The 24,756-nt window shown below is 38.0% G+C and overlaps 1 protein-coding gene across 3 annotated transcripts in view; it reads right to left on the bottom strand.

Annotated features, from left to right (window-relative positions):
- tmem131 (transmembrane protein 131) overlaps positions 1-24,756 on the bottom strand; it is a 389,736-nt gene that overhangs the window by 24,508 nt on the left and 340,472 nt on the right. For 2 of the 3 annotated variants that reach the window (XM_072684162.1, XM_072684161.1), the window contains exons 1-3: positions 19,298-19,470; positions 5,606-5,667; positions 2,935-2,975 (exon numbers count right to left, since the gene is read on the bottom strand). The exons of the other annotated variant lie outside the window; for it this stretch is intronic. In XM_072684162.1, coding sequence (XP_072540263.1) covers positions 2,935-2,975; positions 5,606-5,667; positions 19,298-19,421 — 227 coding nt within the window. In that variant the 5' untranslated portion in view covers positions 19,422-19,470. Of the gene's footprint in view, positions 1-2,934; positions 2,976-5,605; positions 5,668-19,297; positions 19,471-24,756 lie in introns of those variants that run through there. 3 annotated transcript variants of the gene reach the window in all.

The raw sequence follows: 24,756 nt of genomic DNA on the forward strand, positions 1-24,756 counted from the left end.
TTTCTTTAATATTTTTCACATTTTTAGCTGTGATAGAATACACAATGCACAACATTGTTCAGTTAAATCTATTTTTGTTATCTAGCCTTTGTTTAAATCTCTGATTACTTGATGCATCAGCACAAAGATGCATCACTCGTTAGGTACGCGATTACTACTAGAATTACTGCCAGAATTTGTACAGGCTAATGGTATTTTTAGTCTTACAAGAACAAATTATGCAGAGCTTAAAAAAAGCATGCCATCAGACACTGCAAACACTGTAGCGTGACACTGCAGCTTACATCTCAATCATCTATTCTAATGCTCATCAATGTGCCACAGCGCAACACTAATCATATTCTTCTGTACTATTAGGTCTCCACATCACTGCAATTACGGTTAAATGTTCCTATAAAGCAGTATCATTTCTCACATACGCATTTTAACAGTTAAAACAGGTTCCTCTTCGGGAGGTGAATCAAAGGGACAGCTGAATGGATAGAACAATGCAGATGTCACGGACACCACAGTAGTGCAAGGTGGTGTAGGAAACGGATACGCGTTCTCATTCTGAACAATACTGGTTAAATGTGAATAATTTTAATCTTCATGATTATTTAGAAAATCCTGATCCAACTGGGGAAATTAAGAACTACTTAATGTAGATGAAGAGGAAACTAAAACTAGACACTCTTGCCTCTAAATGACTCTAAACATTCATTTACACAAGAAGAGATTTATTATCAGATACTGTTGTGAGAACACATTAGCTCTCTTATAAATTAGGTTTGTTTGATATGTTTGGCAATAACACAATTTCCCCTCATTTCCCTTTGAAAATGTCTGCTGCTGAATTTTGTGGTGAGAACTGATTTTTTTTTTTTTCAGAAGACTCTTCCATGTCTTGGGGAGTTTTGATTTGCCTTTCTAGCAAAGGCGGCACAGATACCATGTCTTCTAAGTCTGTGGCAGACAACGATTAACATGCAAATCCAGAAGAAAGGCCAAAGTGACTACTCAGAGGTGCAGCGCTTCTGCCAGCTTAAGGTAGGTCACAGTGTACCAAAGTCAGTAGCCTACATTTGCTTTATGAACATGCAGCCTACTGTTTTTTTTTTTTGTTTTTTTTGTTTTTTTTTTATACTAAAATCATCATTGTAAGTGGGTTATAACATTGGTGATCTCCACGTTTTTTGGATGTGACAGCAGTGCGTAAATCGAGTAGCCACTCCCACCGCAGTAACTGATGTATTTCTCAACATGCGCAAATCAGTCAAAGTTTATAGACGTCCTGTAGTAAAATTACATAACTCCAACTCCCCAATGTAAAACAAATCTCATCCAAACAGGGCCACGTGATTTAGGAAGCCACCGCCCTAACATGCTAAATAAGGTATAAAAGTTATGAGCGCACAAATCTTTTGAGGTTTTTCTTTCCTCCCCTAAACCTCAAAATGGTTCACTCTAGTTACCTACCTTTCAGTCCTATGTAGAATCTATTTTTCTTTTTTAACAGAATGTAGGCAAACACTGTAGTCTTGATCTTAACATACTTCATGTGAGGATATGTTTACCATTGTGTGTTTGAACAGAGAGTCAAGGTCTGTTTCAGTATAAAAGTGTCAGGATAACCTTTACCAAAGCATGGACAGCTAGGTTAAGAACCATTCCTGTTGTGGGGTCTTTACTACTTGAAACTTACACGACCAATTTAAGAAAGCTTGAAAAGATTAGGTCTTGATTACATACCTTACTCTATTTTAGTAAATTATATTGCTTACCATCAACCTAAATTCTTATTTAATCCATGAGTTGTGAAAGGGAATGTGTAAAAAGGATATTTTAAGAGAACATTTTTTTCCCCAAAAAGGAGAAAGTTTGCCTTTGGCTCAAGAACAAAGCTAGACGTGTCCCTTATTCGGCAACAACAAATCACAGAAAATTACACATAAAGCAGATTACGTACTAGTGGTCACTATCTCATTGCAGAGTTAAGATTCAAATGGAAAAAAAATACAAAGGATGAGCAGACATCCACAAACAGAGCTACAAAGTGCTGGAGAATGAAGTTAGTCTCTATGGTGAGGTGACTGCTCAACCACAGCAAGACGAAAATAGCTAAAAATGAAAGCAACCTTTGAAAAGCAGCTCTTAATGTCCGTCCTAGCACTAATGTGCATGGCACAAAGATACTGGCATTACTGCCCGCAATAAAACTGCCATTATCAGTGAGCACAAAGTTCAGCACAGACTGTGAATAATACATTTAGATAAAATGCACTGTTCTGACAATGACTGTGCAGCTATTACAGTGTTTATTTTAAATGTTTAAAGAATTACTATATCATTTTGAGGGCAATACCATATGGTATCTATGTAAGTGGTCATAAATGTCATTATATATTAAGACTATTAAAGGGACTGATTATATAATGCATGCTAATTTGGCAAGAATGTTATAACGTCCTACTGCAGTGTTATAGGTATTCTTCACCTTAGCTCTTTGAGTAGAGCATGAGCATTATGTTACTTGAGGTTGGCCTCCCTGAAGGTGTGTCCTCCTCTTCCAACAGCAAAAACAACAAGCCACACAACACAAGTCTAGCCAATCAGAGCTGAGCAGCTCCATCAAGTGCCTGAGCTGGACAGTTGTGATTGGTTAAGTAAGTGAACAGGCTGCATAGTATGATAGAGCTGTTTTACCAGATTGACAAATCCAAAACAAGTATTAAAGGGAGGGGGGGCATAAAAAGAAGCGTCTCGCTCTTTTGAAAAAAATTCTCTGCAGCATTTTGGGATCATGTAGCTCATGTGCTTTCTTAAATACACAATGAATGTCGCATGGTGGGTCTAATGTGAGCCATGTGCTGAATTTTCAGCAGTTAATGGAAATGCAGAAGGAAGGGAAGGAGGAAAAGACAACACCCCCCCCCCAAACACACACACACATACCTTTTTTGATGATATGAGCTAAGGTCAATGTCAGACTCTGCCTGTAAGGAGAAAAATGCAGAATTAATTATTGTTATAACATTTCACTATACTCTTAAAAATACAGGCTCCTACAATAGCTAGGCAATATGACAATATTTTATTGTATTGTGATGCATTTTGTTATCATGGTACACAATGCTTTTTTGAGTGTATCGTGAATTTCGTCAGTGCTTAAGGAAAACTAGTTAACTGTACGTTTCATTACAAAGAGTGTAATCAGTCTTTTCAACCAATCAGTATTTAATTCAATAGAGTGAAGCATATTTTAAGTAAAAAGTATGGGAGAGTATTTGGACAGCAGTTGGGGCAGTTTGTCTACACGACAAAAAATTACAATAAATATCATAAAAAATGTCTGTCCATATATATAAAAATGTTAAAGAATATTTGAGTATTTCAAACATTAACTCATGTCTAATATGTAATCTGCTTTACAGAACGCATCTAGGTATCCTTATTTTTAAAAGTGCTGTTGGTATGACAAAAAGTTCTGTGAAATATTTCTTTCCTCTGCAGTGTTTTTAGAGAAGTTGAACAATTGTATGGTAAATTATACAGAGATACTGTTAGCATCGATGTGACCCCAGCACAAGGTGGCACACAGGAAATGCACTTCCAAAAAATTAATGAATAAAGATTTTATAAAAATAAATAAAAAATAAATTATATGGATAGACTAACAAACTTTGGGGACTCTGGGCCAACTGTAAGCCTTTAGTGTGAGGTGGGTCAAAGGGATGTTAGTGGCACAGTGTGTATGAAAGTACTTATGCATATGCCGGTCTATTTTTAAGTAGAGTATGCAGCTATGAGGGACAGAGATAATGTGTGTGGGAGAGCGAGCAAGGCCAGTATGGGTCAACCAAATCATGTTTGCCAATTGCTCAGCACACCTCGTTGTTTAGGGTTTTGGAGAATATATAGCTATAAAACTTGGTAATAGTAAACACCACAGGCTGTGATTACATACTTAGGCACAGCTTTTAGTCCATGTTATATCATACTGATTATTTGTCCATTTCACAAATTGACCGCTTGTTGACAAAAATGATAGTATTTTATTTGACTACTTACTTATTTCTTAAATAACTCAAACACAAAGTAACTTTGCAGTAATGCAGAGATTGTGTTTATTTTTCACTGGCAGGCTTGGTGGAAGGTTTACGGAACTTTGACGGCTCACAGTAGCCGTATAGGATAGCACAGCATAGTTTTTAACACCGTAACAAGAACAGTGTGGTGTGTGTGGTTTGCTAGGTGCAGTGACTGCAGCTGATCAGCTAGTGTTAGCTTAGAGCTAAACTAATACAGACACCTGCTTACTTCCTTGCTTTAGTTTCCTGGCTTGCCAAGTTTAAGTTACTCTTCTGCAGAAACACGCACAGGAAAAAACGTTCATGTAGCAACCAGTTGTCTGGTGATGAGGACCGTTACATAAATTCAGGGTTTTTTTCCTTTTCAAATTTCTTTTCTTTTCTTTTTTTTAGTGAAGAGACAACAGTGTTTTCATTATTCTCTTGTTATTCAGCTATTTTCAATTGACAGCACCTTTAAACACCATGTTTGAGCTGGACTTGCAACACAGAGCTTAAAACCCAGTGTGGGAAAGAACTCTTAAGCTTGCATGTGCCAATCACTATTTATTTGCCAATGACAACACTAAACTCAAAGTTGATTTAGCCCCAAGATGTACACAGCTGAGTTAGCCTAACAGTGAAATTTTCCATCACAGATATTTGCCTAACTTGAGTAATTTGTGGGATATATTCATATTCATATATATATATATATATATATATATATATATATATATATATATATATATATATATATATACACACACTTGTTTGGGTTGATAATTTTTAGAGTCTGCAGTGTGAAACTACTTTGCAGTGAAACATGAAAACATAACACCTAAAACTGTTTTACCAGCAGGAGAATCGTGCACCATTCTTTGTTTTTAAACTCAGCACAGAAAAGCGCATTCAGAACAGAGTGGAGGCTAACGGTGATGCTAACACACACACGCTATAGAAACCCAACTACCACACTATAAAACAGTTATTTTACCTAAGTAGTCAACAAACAGCAACAGAGAAAAGCAGAGTGTGTACCCTTACCCTTACAGTGAATTGACAGGGTTTTAAAGGAACTGGGAGCTGAATGGACAGGGAGGTAAGACAGGGTGGACTAGAAGATATTAAACACACTATAAAAGCATTTTTAAGAAAACCTGCTACTAATATGAATAGATCAGTCCTAAATGTCTCATTATAGAAAGTAGTGCTAAAAATATAAATAAAAAGATTTTACTTTTTAATTAGTTAATCATACTGCTGAGCATTAACCAGCAGTTAATCTTATCTAGACTGTGTGGCTGTATTATGTATAAAAACACAAAGAGACTGACCTGGGGGCAAAAATAACTTGATCGGCACATATCTAATCAAAACCACACTTTAGCTACTTTGGTCAACTGTGGTGTAGTAGCAGTCCTACTGTTTTTTCCAACCCAAATCTATCCATTTCCTGCCCATTCAGAAATAAGTTTAATTTGGTTATCCCTGAAACTTTCATCTGCAAACTTTGAATCCAAGTGTGTGTGTTGCCCCCCCCCCCACTAACTTACCTGCAAGAGACCTCCATCCCCAAAATGTAGTACCTCCAGGATTTTGTTTGACTGGATGAAAGCTGTGGACAGACACAGAGCATATTCTCATGAGGTTTAGGTATCAGCATACAATGCCTTGCAGACTGATAACAGTGTTAAGTGGCATTCTGGGAGAGCATCGAATTCAGACACCATTACCCATCAGACAGCACAAAGACCTGAAGAAAGAGGGGATCATTACAGCTATCTTGGCATCCTGCAGTGGCACAATGTACCTCAACGCATCATTTGAGATATCTGACCTGTACAGAGCCATATAACTTCACTGTGACAGAGTGCTTTATTCGGACAGATATGGTTTTGTAGACTTCCTGGAGATACTAAAACAGTCCCGAGTCAGAATAGCACCAGGGCAGGATATAGTCATCATAAAAGTTTAAACTAGTCAAAGTGCACTTTTTCACACCTCAGCTCGAAGTGTTGAAAACAAACATGACCTTTAAATACTGAACTGAAGCCACAACCAAATGCACAATAAGAAGCATCTTCATGTGGAAATGAACAGAAGAAATGCAAGCTGAAACAAGCGAGTGATCAGAAGGTGATTTAGTAAGCTTCTTTATTCCCCAATTCAGCTGTAGATTCACACATGCCTATCACACAACACTTATTTATCACAGACCCGCTACTTTTCAGTAACATAACCATAAAATGCACTTAGCACAGACCTGACAGGCTTACGTCTCAGAGTAACACTTCACAAAAAACACCTCTGGTCATGTACACACACCAGGTTAGGTCCAATGGGCCTTAAATCAGAAGCACTATTGTTTGTAGGCATATTCTAAACATCCCTTTTCCAAATGGTTCACTTTACTCTTAATAAGATGATCAGTCGTAAAAGACTAATTTTACCCTCTGCAGTTTTCTGACTTATGATCGGGTATACAGTTCAAGTCTGCAGCTTTTAGTGTGCTTTTAGAAGAACAAGGTTAATGAGAAATATGAATTTTCTGTGGTTGCTATGGGCTCAGTTGGGTGAAAAAAAATTTTTGCTAGGTGGTCGCTAGTGTTGCCAAGTGATTCCTAAATGTTTAATTTAGTGTTGTGGCGGTTTCAATGCTGTTGTCAGATGGTTGCTGTGGCATTTCAGGTTCATGTTATGGTGTTGCTAGGTAAAGGTGCACGTATTTGTCACTGTACTATGTACAGCAAAATGGGTCCTCCGCATTTAACCCATCTGTGGTAGTGAACGAACACACACACACACACACACACACACACACACACACACACACACACACACACACACACACACACACACTAGGGGCAGTAAGTACACACACACCCAGAGCGGTGGGCAGCCAACTCCAACGCTGAACCACCACTGCCCCACTGCAACACTAGGTGCTTGCAAGGCAACTAATACGACATCCCTGCTGGTTGCAACGGTTGTTTGGGTGATGCTACTATATTGGTATTATTGCAACATAAGTGTGCACAAACTTTTGCACCTCACTTTTTCCTATAGGTGAAAAAATCCTTTAAAAAAATTTGAAGACGCTCTGCAGTATTGCATGCTCATGCCGTGTGAAATCTAGAACCTTTTAACATGGGTGCGGAGATGAAAAGTAAAATGTTTTACTCATGCAATACAGAGTGTAGTTTGTGTGAAATCAACTTTACCTTTAGCCCTGCATTGATCCCTATGTCTAGATCAGATTTAACAGGAATCCTTTTGAGCAAACCACATTCAACTGAGCAGACAGCAGTGTTATGAAGAAGACAGCAGCGTTAAGTGCCATATAGGACTGGAAATATATTTCAATATAAATTACCAATACACCATATATCTAAATATACTCGATTTCCTCACTTTCCATTTTACTAGTACCTAAAAAAAAGAAAAAAGCTCTAATCTAGAGGAAAGTATCAACACTGGTTTATTGATCTACAACAAGCAGATAATAGAAAGTGTGTTGAGGAGAACATGTTTCACTGATCTGATTTCTTCCTTGTTTGGGGTCATGCTGCAGTCTGTAAAAATCAGACTTAACATACGCAGGTAAACACAAATTAGTTTTTTTTCACACTTAAAATATCACACTAAATAGACCAATAAAAATGGTCCAGAAAAAGTCTTTCCCTGTTATTTGGAGATATGGGGCTTTTGCATGACAAAAAATATATTATAAATAGCCAACCCTCGTCCCCTAAAGAGTAAGCGTACCTGTTCCAGACCAAAAAAAAAGCCCCTTACTTTAAGTACCACCACAAGGAAAGGAAAAGAGTACAAAATAATAAAGAGACTGAACATCCCAATGAGCACTACTTGATCAACTGTGGGGAAAATGGAAGTTGCGTTGTAGCACCCAGACATTGAGTCATTACTGACACACACAAAAAAAACCCACACAAATTAAAGCACAGCTGGAGTTTTCCAGAATGCATCCAGAGTGATCAGCTGAAATGTGGGATATGGTTTTTGAGTAAAGAAGAGAAAAATCAATAAAATTCAAACACGTTTCAAACACTGTCCATTCTTCGACACTCCGACAGTCAGACAGGGGTGTCATGCCTCTTTACAGTGGGACCAGGACATCTTATTAATATTACTGTAACAAAATAGTGTTCCATATGTGTCATCCAAGTAGCCTGCACAATATGAAGCAAACGCCCCAAGAAGAACGGGTGAAAAAACTCCCAAACAGCAAGCCAAGAACGTGGAAAATAACCAATACAGCAAAGGGTGGTTCTACCAAGTCTGAGGAGTTAATGTTAATGTTCCAAGACAAACAGAAGCCAAACAGAAATATAGGGTATATCAAAATAACACCTTTGGTTAGTAGGTAAGAATATATTTATTTAGTTGAATACATCAACCAATATTGCAAACAACTCGACAGACCAACTTTAGAGTATACACCTGACTTTATTTTGTCTAAAAGGAGTTGCAGTGCATTTACAAATTAACAAAAGCAAAGCCCCTTTAAACAAGTTCTCATATTCGTGTTCCATATCACTGAACTCTGAATGCTATTATTAGACAGCCGAGTGGTGTAACTCTAGTGAAGTTTATAGTGGGAGAGACAGGCCATGCTACATTCTACTTCTACAACTCAGACTTCATACATGCACACATATAATAAGAGAAAAAACATGCACAAAAATATTAGAGCTGAGGGGGAAAAACAGGACACAATCACTCACAAATCATTTAAATTATCTTGAGTGATGACTAATATGAAAAATTTAAAATATTTTAGACAAAATAAATAATAATTGTTTATATTGTTTATGTATAACAAAGTTGACATACCACCACTTTCACATTAATGGGTTCTTCTCGTTAAATGTGTGTGTGTGTGTGTATATATATATATATATATATATATATATATATATATATATATATATATATATATATATATATATAATTAAATAACAAAAAAATTGTTTAAAAAAAAAACAAAAAACAAAATCCAAACAAAATGTACATTTGCTCAGTATAAATTGGGTTCTGTTGCTTTAAAAGAACTGCAAGTTCCCGAAAGTTCGGTGAGGGAGCTTAGTGTGTCTGTCGTTTTGTCAGATGCCAGTCCTGGCAACTGAAACACTGCAAACTTCAGCACTCCATGCACATTTCATGTAGCCGATTTAAATTACTGGTTAATTAGCGAGTTAACCGCTGTGACTTGAATAAAAAATATACAAAAAAGTTCAGGGAAATGTCAGTTCAATACCCATGTTTTATTCCAGTTCTATTACAAACTGTAACTGTTCTTGCTCCAAGCGAGATTTCTAAGAGAGACAGTTCAGTTCAGAACTGTAATATATATAATTTCATGTTTACCATGTAGACCTGGCACTACATGGATTGTTCAGTCCCACAAGCAGCTCACCTGATCTACTTTAATGAAAGCAAGAAACTAACTCGAAAATAGCCCAAATTCTAAATACTGGGATCACTGGAGAAGTCTGGAACTGGCAGACAATCACAAAATACTGTTTATTTGTATTCTAGTGCTTTAAGTAAATAACCATTAACCAGAGAGACAGCTTTACTGAAGCTCTACTGAAGGACCCTACAACTTTTGCTACTGTACACTAGCAACCTGCAGGCAAGCAGCCAAGTTCCTTGTGCATTAATATGTACCTAGTCACTGAAGTTTACCCAGCAAAGCAAAATCACACCAAGAAGATCTTTCAAGCTATGTTGTGGATATCGCACAACGAAGCAGCATGTAATGTACAACAACAACGTCAAAGTTGTCTTCACTAGGGTTGGGCATCTCCCTTTCTACTACTCTGAATCAGGAGAGAGAATCAGTTTAACATGATATCATTCTGTTCACCACTGAACACTTGCAACTCTGGCTAAGAGAAACCCCACTTAAAAACATTTAGATGAGAATGAGTCAGACAGAGCCACTGCTATTGGTAAAGCAGAACAGGACAGGACAGAACTCGACAGAAGACAACACCATTTTACAATACTGTAAATGAGCGTTTCAACAGTGAGGTACATCACACCAAGGATTTCTCCTCCTCCCCCCACAATGGCTTTTCAGTCCCAAAAAGTAACCACACTAACTCCACATGACCAGAAACAATGATTAATGGTCTTTGGTTAAGAATATGTACTACACATCTCTCTGTAGGGCATTAGCTTTTGTGCTGAGAGAGTGGTAGGTGCTGCTGAATAGGCACAAAAAAAAAACAAAAAAACAAAAAAAAAACCCCACACTACACTTCTAACCATGCTACTACCACTAGTAGTATTTCTATCCCCACAAATCCTGTGCAGGACCACACTAAAAGGACAATGAACGCACCCTTTTTACAGTACTGCATTAAAGTGTTAATGGGCAGAAAACATCTCCGTCTTAATATTGGAGAAAAATGTTACCATTACAAGAACACTGTCATTTACCTATCATACTAAACTAAAGCATACATCTGTACAACTGTGGTAATGAGTGGTTAAATGAGTGCAAGTGCACTTCAGCTAAATTTGGAAATATATCACACGTGTACCACAAAACACAAGTGTAGATTTTGGGATAGGCCCTATATGAAAAGCCACAATCAAATTCAGATCTTGAAAAACATTTTCCTACCTCTCCATCACTTGTAAATAAACATGCTCTTTCTGTTACTGTGCCTTTACAATCAATACAAGACAAATGAGCTGATTGTGCCTCATTCAAAAAGCATTAAGGGCTATATCACTCCTGAGATACTATGAGATGAGCGGGCAGAGGTTAATTGTGGGTGGCTAAACACCTGAAAATATGTAATCGAGGTGATTCTTGCGACATGAGAGAAACAGCAATTTCAAAGCAGACTGTTTTCACAGAATTGCTTTCATATATGGACTGTACAGGTTGGAAATGAATGGCACATTTAAAACTAAGCGTTTACATTTTACCTCAATTTTAATAAAACTGTTGATATGGCCTATAAAAAAAAAGTAGCACTTTTAAAAAAGTAGCACTCACGACGTAGAAGCAGACACACAAGATGATATTTTAACGAGTGAAACAATATTGTTTTTACAACCAAAGAATCACACTCTCCACCTGCGACTCCTCCTGCTAGGCGAAGTGGATTCATATCCGGAGCTGGGTATCTATTTAACATATATGTGTCAGAGAGGCTTCGCACAAGCTACACACTCTTCACCCCCAAGCAAAGTTGAGGTTTCAGTTGCACTAAAGCGCTTAAGTCAGCAATACTCACACAGTTTCTCAAGCTGCCTGAAATCAATTTCACAGGTAGCTTTCAGGGTTTAAGAGCACACCATCATCTCTAAAAACACTCTAGAAAGATTCTACAGAATCAGAAGAAGCATTAAGCAGTAATATTAAACAAAACATCAACTACACGTATTAAAAAGATGTAATTATAATACTGTCAGAACTTTGCTGACATCAGACTAGACTAGACTTAACCTACAAAAGGTACGGGTTCCTACAATGTTTTTATTGTATACTTGTGAAACATTTTTACCAACAGTAAAAGTAAATTTGCACTAGCAAGCTGCAGGTAATCCTCAAATCTGTTCGGGGGGGGGGGGGGGGGGGTTGAGAGGAGTTGAGAACCACTGGTCTAGGATAGTTGTTGATGAAATGCACGCAGAAATGCAACTTAAGCACAGAGAGACTGGACATATCTTAACAGGATCACACAGGAAGTCAGAGAGAAGTTGTGGTGTTAAGAACACATTCAGTCTTGTGACAAGATGCGATCACTCAAAGTAAAACGTGTGTCCATTTTACACCTCACGCTCCAAAGGGGGAGCCTTGCCAATAATAAGTAAACACATCTGTAGCTTTGGGCACCAACAATACTGTACTTATCAAACTGGATGAGCAAATAAATCAACACAAACTCTTAACAGGCACAGCACCATTTCAGAAACTGTCATTAACAGTAAATGGAGCAAAGGGTTGGAGCAAAAAGGATGACTACTATTCACAATATATACAGCATATCACTCTCGCACAGAAACCTTGTATCTCAAATATGGTAATTTTGCAGGATAAACACAACTGCCTCATTTCAGCAACATAATGCACACCTTCAAGTTTTTTTGCAATGAGTCATATCACCTCTGCTCCATGCATTGCTACATCCCCAACTGTGATCTGTCTTTATATAAGACCATACTATGAAAAGCAATTTTTATTGTTGTACAGACTGAAAAACTGTGCCACCCTAAACTCAATATATATTGGCATGCACAAGTTTAAACATCCTTGATTAAAATTTGTAGCTGTAAACAGCAAGTTAATATATATATATTTATTATTATTAATTATTATTATTATTATTTACAACAAAATCAAAATCAACAAAGTAAAAAATGACCAGATTTTTTTCAAAACAACTCTTGTACATGCTTTTAGTAGCCAAGTGTAGTAGTAATAGTTAGTAGTCAAAAAACTGAGTCTCCCGTCTTGTTTGGGTTGCCAATTCCTGCTTGCAAAAGGTGTCTAGCTCTGTGACTTGCAGTCTTTGAGGTCTATCTACAGATTTTCAATAATGATAAGGTAGAGGGAAGGCAAAATGGCAAAACCTTCAGCTTGAACTTGTGTGTACTGAATCATTATCCTGCTCTTTTCATCTTAAGCTTTGTGATATTTAAATCTTATCAGTGAAATGTTCCCTGTGCCACTGGCTACAACACAAAACAGAAGCATGAGCAACCCAACCCTGTGTTTAACAGTTTGAGAGGAGTTATTTTCATTAAATTCTGCATCATTTTCTCCAAGCGGAGGATCATTGTGATTCCTTTTTTCTTCCCATCTTAACAAAACAAATATGCTAACTTTGCCTAAAATGTTAAAAAAAAAAAAAAAAAAAAAAAAAAAAAAAGAGAATATTCTTCTAATCACTTACAGCAACACTATGAAAAACTACTACAATATGGCATTTCTTGCTCCTGAACTCCCCTTACAGTCAGGAGTGGGGAGCCACCACAATCAAAAGATATGTTTTTCTGGACAAGCCAAGATATACTGTACCGTTACCAAAAGTGAAAATCGTGTGGACTGTAACAGTTAAGTAACATTAGCGTATTTTATACAAATACCTCCAAAGTTACATAGCGCAGATAGCAGCATGCCGAGCCTGGAATAGCAATGACAGAGACACAAATCAGTGGAGCATCAACAAAATTTTAAGGTGGTTATTTGAAGATACGAATGCAACTTTTGCATGCCAGTCTTCATGTGGAAATTCTTTCACAGTCAGAAGCGAAACAAAGTTTCTTAAGTAGTAATTTCAATATTGCCCTTTATAGGCTTCATAAGGTTCATGATTCACTGATTCACATCCTGATAGAGGTTTAATGGCACCATATTTGTTTTGCAAGACTTTTGCTTACAGAAGAATCACGTTCTAAAATTACACCATCTGTACAAGAATTGTGAAGAGACGTGCTAGACGAATTGCACTCACAGCAAGCTGAGACTTAAACACAATGCAACTGTGTGCACATGCAGTGTCACCACAAATGTTTGTTTAAGCAAATAGGAAAGTGGCCTACAATGAGACAGAAAGACTGTCAACTGAAGTTGTGATGTACAGCGAGTCTGCATATTGAAGCCTCTCACACAGCATGTCAGGAGTCATCTCTAAACAATGGATAGGGGATACTGCTAAATAAATAACACCACTGCAATACTTTTAGAATACATTTAAGATATTCACAATACATCATATGCATCAGGAGGTTTGAACTAATTGAGAAAAAAAAAAAAAAAAAAAAAAAAAAAAGTACAGTGACTCAGGATCGGGCCTTATCAAGGCCTGTTTAATGGATCGGTTATCTGCTTTTAAGGCTCCAATCTATTCCCGATTCCTAGGTTTGCTCTAGCAGCGTAACTACCCTAGACGGTTAATTTGTGACATTTAGTCAAGTTTTTTTTCTGATAAGTACAGTGACGTTACCAGTTAGCAGCCATAAAAGCTCAAGTTGGCTTCTATGTCTAACTCTCCATTCCCCCTTAAATAGTGCTGCAGTTACTACTATAAAGGTGCAGAAAGTTTGGGAAAGAGAAAAACTTTAGCTTAGAGTTACTTCAGAGCCTTGCTGTAAATGCAGAATCGCAGTTACAAGAGTTGGTTAGCTAATATGTCAGAAGATGAATTAAATAAACCTTTCTAAAAATGTTTGTCACACTGCCAAAACCACCCAGTGTGAATACAGTTGTGCAACAACAAAGATGATTTATTCCATTACATCCATTTGGGAAGATATTACGTTCCTCCCATCCAGTCTTTACTCTTGAATTACGCCCTGTTGGAAACCAAACTACCATAAAAACGCACTGTACTACTCGCAAGAAAACCACACTCTACGCTCTGTTGCTACCAAACAAAGTAAATTTGTCTGATTATAGAAATAATTTACTGTTTTACTGTTTTTTACTATTGTGTATTAGCACATCTTACCTACCATTGTGAGGTTTTATTATTTATCGAAACACAAAGACTGGAAGGAAATCATCTTATCGTCAGCATTAAGAGACTCAGATCGGGTTTTTAAAAAAATAAAAAAACCCTTAATCGGGACATTCCTAACAAAATACAATTAATTGTACATAGGCTGTGTCAATCCATGCAGTTTGCTTAATAAATTACCCACTGGTTGAGGTTTCAGGGCTCCAGAAGTACTGACAATATCCATGACAATCAGAAAGGGCGTTTATTTATTATGATAATTCTCAACAACCTGTGATAAGAGCAAACCACATCACTGTAGTGAACTGCTCCCCTTTAGCTCCTCTAAAACTATTTTACCATCAGTCAAATCATGTCACCGTAAACAAACTGACCTAAATCTCAGAAAATAGTGATGTGGGCCTTCTACACCAAAAACATACACATTTTAATTTTCTAGCTTCACAAAATAAATCATGCTTAATAGGACCGTCTTGAGTCAAAATACTATGATTAGTTGCTCAGTGACTGCGTATACAACAACAAGCCCATACAAACAAAATCCTGCTAAATGAATCCATAAACAAATTAAATGACAAACTAGTCATTCTGATCCCTGAGCCCTAGAACATAACGTAAATAAATAAAACTTTCTACAATGGTTAGATAAAACAATACATTACATTTGATTTCCAATATGCCTAACTAGCATTTTAAATTATTAAAGAAAAACCCAGGTGCTTAAACTCATTTAAAACTTATTTAACTTTTTTTATTTAAAAAAATTAATTAATTAAGAATACACTACTCAAAAAGGTGTCCATTTAACAGTTAAAATCATTCATAATAACAAAGCAACTTCTTGATAAAGATGTAGCAGCATCCAAATACAGTGCAACTGCTTTTAGGCTATGGTCATGTAATAAGACTGTTTGGTTCTTCTATGCTCAGATCTGATTCCTGCTTTCACTATTACATGAGTGACTCATACCTGTCATCTGTGTGAACACACCTCTGACCTAAAACTGCCCATATGAGCAAATCCAAATCAATAACATCACGTGAATGAATAACTTGTGTAATGAACATCATCAAACAAAATGACTAGCAGCATGATCCTTCAGTGCAAACATGATTTGATATTTATGACATTTTCAAAAGAAACACAAAAGATGAACATGGTCAGATGCCCTGTTTCACAGCTATTACTGGCACCAACTTCAAGGAGCTGCTGTCACATTAACACTGAGTGATGGCACATGTGCAGTGGTGGGGGTGGGGTAAAAACATTCTCATTAAGGCTGAATGGCCACAAATGCAATCAGACATGGATCTAGGGCCACATACAAAATAGGCTAATATCTGTATCAATACAATTTGTACGTCTGTTAAAAAAAAAGAAAAAAGAAAGAAATCAGGACTGTGATACATGGTGGCTCTGTACAGTACTGAAAGGGGTTTACTTTACTTTGTAATGACAGTGAAACCCTTTCTGGGGAAGTTTTAGGTTTTCCACCTTACTAAAGAATGCTAAAGAAGCAGGCAAGAAACCATTGAATCATTCAAATGTTTTTGAGTTGTCACAGTTCTACACAGGACCCTTGAAGAACCCCTTTAAAAGTGTAGCTAGGTTACCTTGCCCCAAAACAAAAAAAGAAAGACCAACATTTGGACATGCTCTATAATCAATATAATGTTACATTTCCTTGTAATACTAAACCAAGTGGCTCTACCTATACATCTTTTCTACAATGGTTCTATATAAACACTAAAACTGCATTACTAATGTCAGAGAAACCATTTTCAGAGACTAGTCATGTGTAACATATTTACAAATTACAGTAACTGCTTTTTTATTCACACATAGAACTTCAGTCCCTGATAACATCAGCACACCATGACTCATTATTTTGATATTGATATATTGATATTGTTGCATTAAATGCTACTATATCCTTCTATCCTAATGATTGTTACAACATCTAATTCACCGTTATTAGTACTTGCATCCACAAAAGCTCTAATAGCACATTTGGGTTGCTCTACACCTGGCCTAGCCTAAGTGCCAGGGTAATCCTGAGGATTACAAAACAGAGTAACATGCAGTGTGTGCTGCAGGCAAAGATCACACATGCTTGCTGATATACACTATTTAAGCCACGTCAGACGAAATATAAAATCATGTGTATTTAATTTACTTGTGGGTCCATTGTAAAGAGGATTTTAACATTAGTCGCCTAAAAATAGGATTCAAAAACACCTTCCAGTACTTCAGTCCTCCCAACTGTTCAGCACTAACAGTATATATCCCCTAGACATAAAGGTAAAGGTGCAAGTATGTGTCACTGTGCTATGTACAGCGAAATGTGTCCTCCGCATTTGACCCATCCATAGTGGTGACACACACACATACAGAGCGGTGGGCAACCAACTCCAGCGCCCAGGGAGAAGAGAGGGTGAAGGGCTCAAGGTAACTACTTGACTACTTGAACTTGTCTTTTTTAATATCTCTCACTCACACACACACACACACACACACACACACACACACACACACACACACACAGTTCAATAATGATGTTTGCAAGCAGCTGGTTGTAGAAATGTAGGAACCAATTAGTCAGGTTGTTCTTCACAGTAAAATGACATTCGTATCTGGAACACCCCACCTACTTTATTATATTACCATCAGTAAAAAACAAACAAACAAAAAAAAAAACCAACTTCTCTCTGCTCCTTTAAAAGCCTGTGGACTTCTCTTAACCCTCAAAAAGTAGGTTCTTCAAGCATTCTCTAGCAAACATCATGACAACTCAAATGGTTCAATGTTTTTTCTCACAGTTTTTTTAAGATAAATAGTTCTATAAAGCACAGGCTCTCCATTCTCGCAGCCAAGTTTGCCTATTTAAAAAGGAAAAGGCTAAACAAACAAACAGAAAAATAGACACCTACAGATAATGTTAAGCCCTCTTCTTGAGATACATGTGTTTGATGGTTTTTTTTCTTATGCCACTGAGCTACTAAGTGTCCTGACAATCACTGAGTGGAAAAAATAAATAAATTGTGGACCCCTTGGCTATGTGTCACGGACCCCACTTTCAAAACCATGACTATGCACCCAAGAGTTCCACTGCTGTTACAAGACAAAGAACCCCTTTTCAGTAATATACCGAGCGTACCGTTACAGCCACAGCTAAAACCTAAACTGTTGAAGCAATTGCAAGTAACTGATAAGTGCTCATCTGCTATCTACACCTGACAGATCAGGGGTGTCCTTATCCAACTTTCTGCCGATACATGCAACAACATACTGGACAAAGGTACAGCTGCCCCGCCAGAGTGCAGTCGAAAGCCTTGTGAGCTCAGGTAAAGTAGGCTAATACCCAGTGCATTACAATTCACCTGAGTAACACTGACATGTACCAGCTTGTGGGCGATGCTGATGAAAACGTCACTTGGCCGACATGGGGATCGTCAAGGAGAAGCCTTGTAAAATGGGCTAAAACATACAAACTGTAAAGTTACAACGAGTGACATGAAGTAAGTCACTTCAAACAACAGTTTAAAAGTTCAGAGATGATCACAGTATAACTACAAGTTCCTACAGAAGAAGGCAGAGGCGTATGTTAGGTGTTGGCTTGTCTTCTCACTCCCAGAGTAGTCCTGATGTAGCTAGGATAGTTGTCAACACAAACTTCTCCGAAAAGTCGACTTGCAGCCAACAGGCAAGCAGAATAAGAGTGTATAGTTCTAAGAAGACTAGCTAACTTGACTGAAAGCAGCACAAATAATAATAAAAAGAGTTAAACCTCTAATCTGGACTATCAAGTGACCTCCGCCTACCTTTGCCAAGTTGGTTGACATGACATGTCACTGCTGACAACACAGGCCTGAACTCTGGCAGCTAGCTAGCTAGCTAGCTACTTAGCTAGCTAAGCTATGCTACCGAGCTAGCTAGCTAGCTAACAGAGTCGAGACAGAAAACTGACGACCTGTCAACTCTTGTAAAAACCACTGTGAAACTTGAGGTAGCACGTTTAGAGGAGTGAAACGTTTTCAAAGTATAACAGACGCTTCTAGGTTCCCACAAAACCGAAAAAGCATTTGACGCTGGCTAGCGTTACCAGCCAACAGCTCTCGACCTAGACCTCAGCTAACGCTAGCTAGCGAATTCAGCTTAAAGCGATGTCTTGAGTCAAAAAGCCTTACTCGATATTTAATTTGATTCGGGCAAATATTTTTACTCATGGGGATGCTTTATTTCAGTATAACCGTCCAACAACTAACTAAATACAATTCGGCAAAGAGAAAGTAAATAAGCAGCTAGCGCTAGCTAACTAGCTAGCTAGCTACCCGAGCTACTCCCAGCGCGTCTAGATTTAGCTATCTAACACTAGCTAACTATTTTAAAGTCTAACGTGGTTAAAGGAACACTGCCGCCTTCATTAACGACGTGTGTATAAATGCCACTTCGAGTCTGTAATTAATTTTCGATTATTTGCTCTCCACGTTGCATTCAAGTGGGGAATACAGAGCAGCTAGCTAGCTAGCTTAACCGTCGCTGGGCTAACCCGCTGTAGCCTTCATTTCTGTAGCGTTGGAAAACGCTGTGCTGTCATGCTAACCCGTTAGCTTGCAGTTTAAGCAGCGGCTAGCCAACCAGCTAGAGAGCCAGCAAACATTAGGGGAAAACCGAGCCCCAAACGTCCACAGCCACAAAAAAAAGACACCCGCAGTGTAATAGTTCATTAAAGAAGTTACCTTGCTTGTTCGCCTGCGCCACATGAATTATTGCAATAAATAAAACCCGCAGGATCCCCATGCACGATGTTGACTTTGTTCTTGGTGGATGTGAGGAACTCTGTGCTCTTTCCTCGCTCGCCATGCTGCTGTTTCTCTATCAGTATGTGTGTGTGAGTGAGTGAGTGAATGTGTGTGTGTGTGTGTGTGTGCGTAAAAAAAAGTAAAGCTACTGTTTGCATGCTGATCTGAAAGTGAGCAAGAAACGCACTCAGGGGAGACACTCGGCGGACAGAGGTGGTATTGGTTCACTGGCTGGCCGCATCCCTGTGATCTCTTCTGTCTAGTGTTTTAAATGTGCACGTTTATAAAACTGCTTTGCTTTAATAAAATGACAATAATAATAATAATAATAATAATAACAATAATAATAATAACAATAATAATAACAATAATAATAATAAGAATAACAATAACAATAATAATAATAACAACAATAATAATAATAATAATAAAGATTTTTAAATAATAATAATAATAAAACACTTAGATTTAGACTAGACCTAGATACATTATTGTCAATGGGATCAAACGTAAAACACCTAAGAGAACATAAGCCCTACATAAGGTTTCAGCCAACAGGTGAGCGAGGATCTGGGTGAAATGAGCAGATAACCTGTTCTCAAGTGAAAGTGTAGGTTCTGTGTCATAATCTTCCTCAAAAGCGGAAGCATGTGCAAAATGATATGAAAGTATATGTGTGAAAGTGAAAAACATCTATATTTTAGCACTGTCACACACATTGTTTCCGTTCCGTACGAATGAAAAAAACACATTTTTAATTTTAGTGTAAAAAAGAAATTCTGGTGTCCATTACAGGCACAAAATAGAAATACAACATTTTTGTGTAACAACAAGAATATAAAAGTAAATATTTTACAGAGAAAATGGATTGTTTGGACATGTTTGTTCATTTTTAACACACTTAAATAATACTAATATTATTGATATGGATAAATTATGTATGCTTATAGTCTAGACATTTCCATCACCACCACATTGCCTTTGATTGACCTATGTCTGACCTGTTGAAACAAGCATGGCTTATGCAATATTTAGAGAATTCAACAAGACTTCCACTGAATATGTTCTAAATGAAAATATATAGGAAATGTAAATAATACCAAAGTATAGTAAACGCTATTTAGCAAGTTATGATATGAACCACAGTTATAAAACAACTGTAGCTTTGCTGGCATGTGGCACCACAGAGACCGAGGGTTGTGAGGTTGTGAGTTCGACTTGTGAACAGTGATTCAAAGTTCATCCCATCCTATTGCCATGAAATTACCTAAATTTTGCACTGGTGCTTTAAGCTCAGACAATGTGACATGACACCATGAGTGTACGTGGACACCTCTTTATTTATCTACTTTAAGTTGCACCCATTATCCCTGTAGAGAAGTATTGCCAACAGAATAGGACTTGAGTAGATAAACATGAACCTAATGGAACCATGCCTAATGCCAGGTGTGGACTAGAGGGGAATAGAGCCCCCAGCATTGAGCTGTGGAGCAGTGGAACTGTGTTCTCTGGAATGATGGTGCTCCAACCAATACGTTTGGGATGAGTTGAGGAGTTGGGGTGGTGACCAACATCCAGACCTCACTAATGCTCTTGTCCTCACCTCAATGCTCCAAAATGTAGTAGAAAGCCTTCCCTGGACAGTAGAGACAGGATAAACCCACCACAACCTAAAACAGGAAGAAGCAGATAAATGTATATAATACAATACAATATATGACATTTATTGTCATAAAATGTATAACAATACATTATATATTGTAGACAATATGTTACGGTTAGACACACAGACGGCAAACATACCAAGCACAACATCACCTGACATTTAGTACCGAACACTGAATAAACTGAATAGTATAAGGCATACAGTGGCTCTGAGGAGATAACCCCCCACAGTCTCACTGCAGACTGGAAGAAATCTGGATAATGTAAGTAAATGCTTTCCTGTGCTTTCATAGTGAAGGACGCTGGTCTCAGTGATAAGGTGCATCTCTATGAAACCCAGGATATTGAAACTTGAAGACATGGAATCACAAATGACACCAAATCCAATTTCCTCTCTTTCTTTAGAGTTGATAATGAGGGCGCTCTGGTCACCGCTCAACTGGGCTGTCAGCACTCTGCTGAAATAAATTAGAGTCATCTTCATCTCTCAGTAAGGATAATGAGGTGAAATCATCAGGGAGTTTCAGAACGAACAGGTTCAGTCATGCTGAGCACAGAAATGGTTCATATGTTCTGTGTCCTTTCCCTCTGAACATGGTGTTCTTTCAGTGGTAGATTTATCTTAAATAAAACTCTGAAATAATAAAAACAATTCAGAAGACACAGAATGAAATCATCTACCACCTTTTCTGTTTCCCACACAGCAACAGATCTCGCAGGTGCCAGCTGGCATTTCACCAGGCACTTCATAAAGCAGCTGGAACATGTTTTGCTGGAGAGGTGTGCCGTGTGGTGTGCATTCCAGCATCTGGCAGCTGGGATGTGATAAATACATCAGCAGCTTTAAGTGTGTTGGAAGCTTTAAGACTGAAGTGTGCACCTCCACAAACTGCAGCAGCCGCCACAACAACTGTCACATCTTATGGCAGCTGGCACTTCACTTGGCACATGTTAAAGAAGCCTGCACTCCCAAACCAACACATTCTAAAGCAGCTGCCACATCACATCCACACGTCCAGCACATCTTACAGCAGCCAGCACACCAACCGGCACGTCCTAAAGAACACTATCTAGCACATCTTAAAGCCAACAGTACAGCAACCTGCACATCCACCACACCAAACAGAACATAGTAAAGTATCTGACACACCAACCAACACATCTTAAAGTGGCCAGCACACCATCCAGCAAAGCCTAGACAGCAGACAACACACCAGCCTGCACATCCAGCACACCATACAGCAGCCAGCACACCAACCGGCACATCTTAAAGCCAGTGCACACTCACCTGCACTTCTTTCAGCAGCTGACACACAAACTGTAACATTATAAATCACCTGGCACACAAACTGGCACATCTTACAGAAGCTGGCAGACAATCCGGAACAACCTAAAGCATCTTAAAGGAGCTGGCACAACAACCAGCGCATTCTAAAGCATCCAGAATGCTACCAGATGCACCATACTGCAGCTGGCACATATCAACCGGTACATCAGGCACACTTTACAGCAGCTGGCACATTACCCAGCACATCCTAAAGCTGTTAGCACACCAACCATCTTAAAGCAGTCGGTACACCATCTGGCATCTTACAGCAACTGTACAGCTGCAGCTGGCACAATGTAAAACATTATAAAGTAGCTGGCACACCAACTGGCACTGCCAGTACACCAACCATCATGTCTTACATCAGCCAACACTCTAACCAGCACATCTTAAAGCAGCCAGCACACCACCTGCTGCATCTCCTGGCACTTCAAAGAACTATGGCACCTGCCAGCCAGCACCCAGCAGCAAGGAGCCTACCTGCTTGGCGTTTTTATGCTTCCACGCATTTGAGTGAATACATGGCCAGCAAGTCTGCTTTGCGGAGGAAGTCACTAGAGCTGTTGAGTTCTACAGTTTGGGTGAGATCTGGTTCACAGTGCTGGACTATCGATCGCAAGATTGTGGAAGACCTGGGTCTGCTAAAAGACCACTGCTGGGTTCTTGAGTAAGTTTTTTTTTCTTACAATTTATAAATTGTATGCTTTGAGGCTCCTGTTGTCTTTATTATTTTTGCTTCCGTAAGAACAGGTGCAAGCATCAAAATAAATATATCAGCTCATACAGAAACCTGCATGTAGAATCCTGATTCATTCTGTTTTGCACATTCTCGCTCCTCTTCTAGTACACATATTGGTTGTTTATTAGGAAAACTCCTAATGTATGCTCCCTGTTTATGTATGGTCCAGCAAGATGCATTGACTGGTGTAGTTTAGGAATGTTTTGAGATAAGGATTAGATTAGATTAGATGAGATTTACATGAACATTTCCATTTAAGGCATTTAGCAGACTTTACATTAAGTGCTTTACTGTTTACTAAGTAAATATCCATAGCTAGTTTATATTGGTCTGGATCCAAAATATGCTTTTCTATATAGATGCTTCTAAATACAAGTCAGTATGGATACCACAATAATCAGCGGATTAGATTAGATTTATGTTTTAGCCTGACTCAACCATAGAGATAATCTGTAAATGTAAGCCAAATGTAGACCAGTGCAGACATCACACTCTCTGTGGATTCATATTATAGTCCATTAATTGAATTTACATCTAACCAGTCACAAAACAACTGCCACATTATGTCAAAATCAGACAAGCAGCTATATCGAACTCCCTGGCCCACTTATTTTTAGTACGCATTTTCTCTTAATGTTACACACTGATAAATAATATAACCTATAAAGAATAAGGAGCGTGTGTCAGTAAGATAGGAAACCTTGTGTGATCTGCAGGAGTGTGTTTTTCTAATTTAGGACCATGCGACCTTATAAGTGCACTTTCACTTATAAGTGCACTGCTTTTTAAGCGTCAGGTGTGTTTTTACACGTTTTGTGCGTATTTACACATAATCGTGCTTTAACGCATCAGGTGCGTTTTACACATGTGTTTTTTAAGCCTTTTGTGTATTTATTTATTTATTTATTTTGTATATTCATGGTGCGCAAAACAATGAAAAAACTAAAGTACAATCAATGATAAATGTAATTTTCCTCCTTTTTGTAATATGTTGATAAAGGTGTTGACCTATCTATGTATAATTTTATCTACATTTTAATCAACTATATTAACATTTAATTAGAATTTGCAACCATTCTACTATTTATACAGATATATAAAAACTGTTTATATATATATGTGTGTTTTTCAGGGTATTTTTTTTACAGGATTCTTTACAACAGACATTAAACACAGTATGAGCTGTGAAATTAACCCTAGTCCAGATATCTATCTTTTTGAGGATTTATGTTATATTTATTAAGCCTAATTTACATTTCATGGCAGTCACAATTCAAAAAACTCATGAAAAAGCATTCTCAAAACGGTAACTTTACAGGAGAAGAATAACCTGCTTGACCTTCAGTGAAAGTTCATATAAAATATTTTTGGGAGCATTTTGGGTCCATTCATCACGACATGATTGAAACTGACATAGTGCAAAGAACAACTGGGAGATTCACATCTTGTAAAATAGTGAAATACGGGAGTTACAAGGTTTGCATGTAAGGCATTTACGCACAGAGCTGAGTTGCATGTATACTAAAGCAGCTCATTATTAGCGCCCTATTAGTCTTAACGATGTGGCTGATGGTGTGCTTGCTGCTTCAGGTCAAATCTTTACTCTTCCCAACTCTCACAATATTTTTGTCATCAACTGCTGTTTTCCTTGGCCGACGTGTCCGA

Source organism: Salminus brasiliensis, chromosome 7 (assembly GCF_030463535.1).
Source record: "Salminus brasiliensis chromosome 7, fSalBra1.hap2, whole genome shotgun sequence".
Taxonomy (NCBI): domain Eukaryota; kingdom Metazoa; phylum Chordata; class Actinopteri; order Characiformes; family Bryconidae; genus Salminus; species Salminus brasiliensis.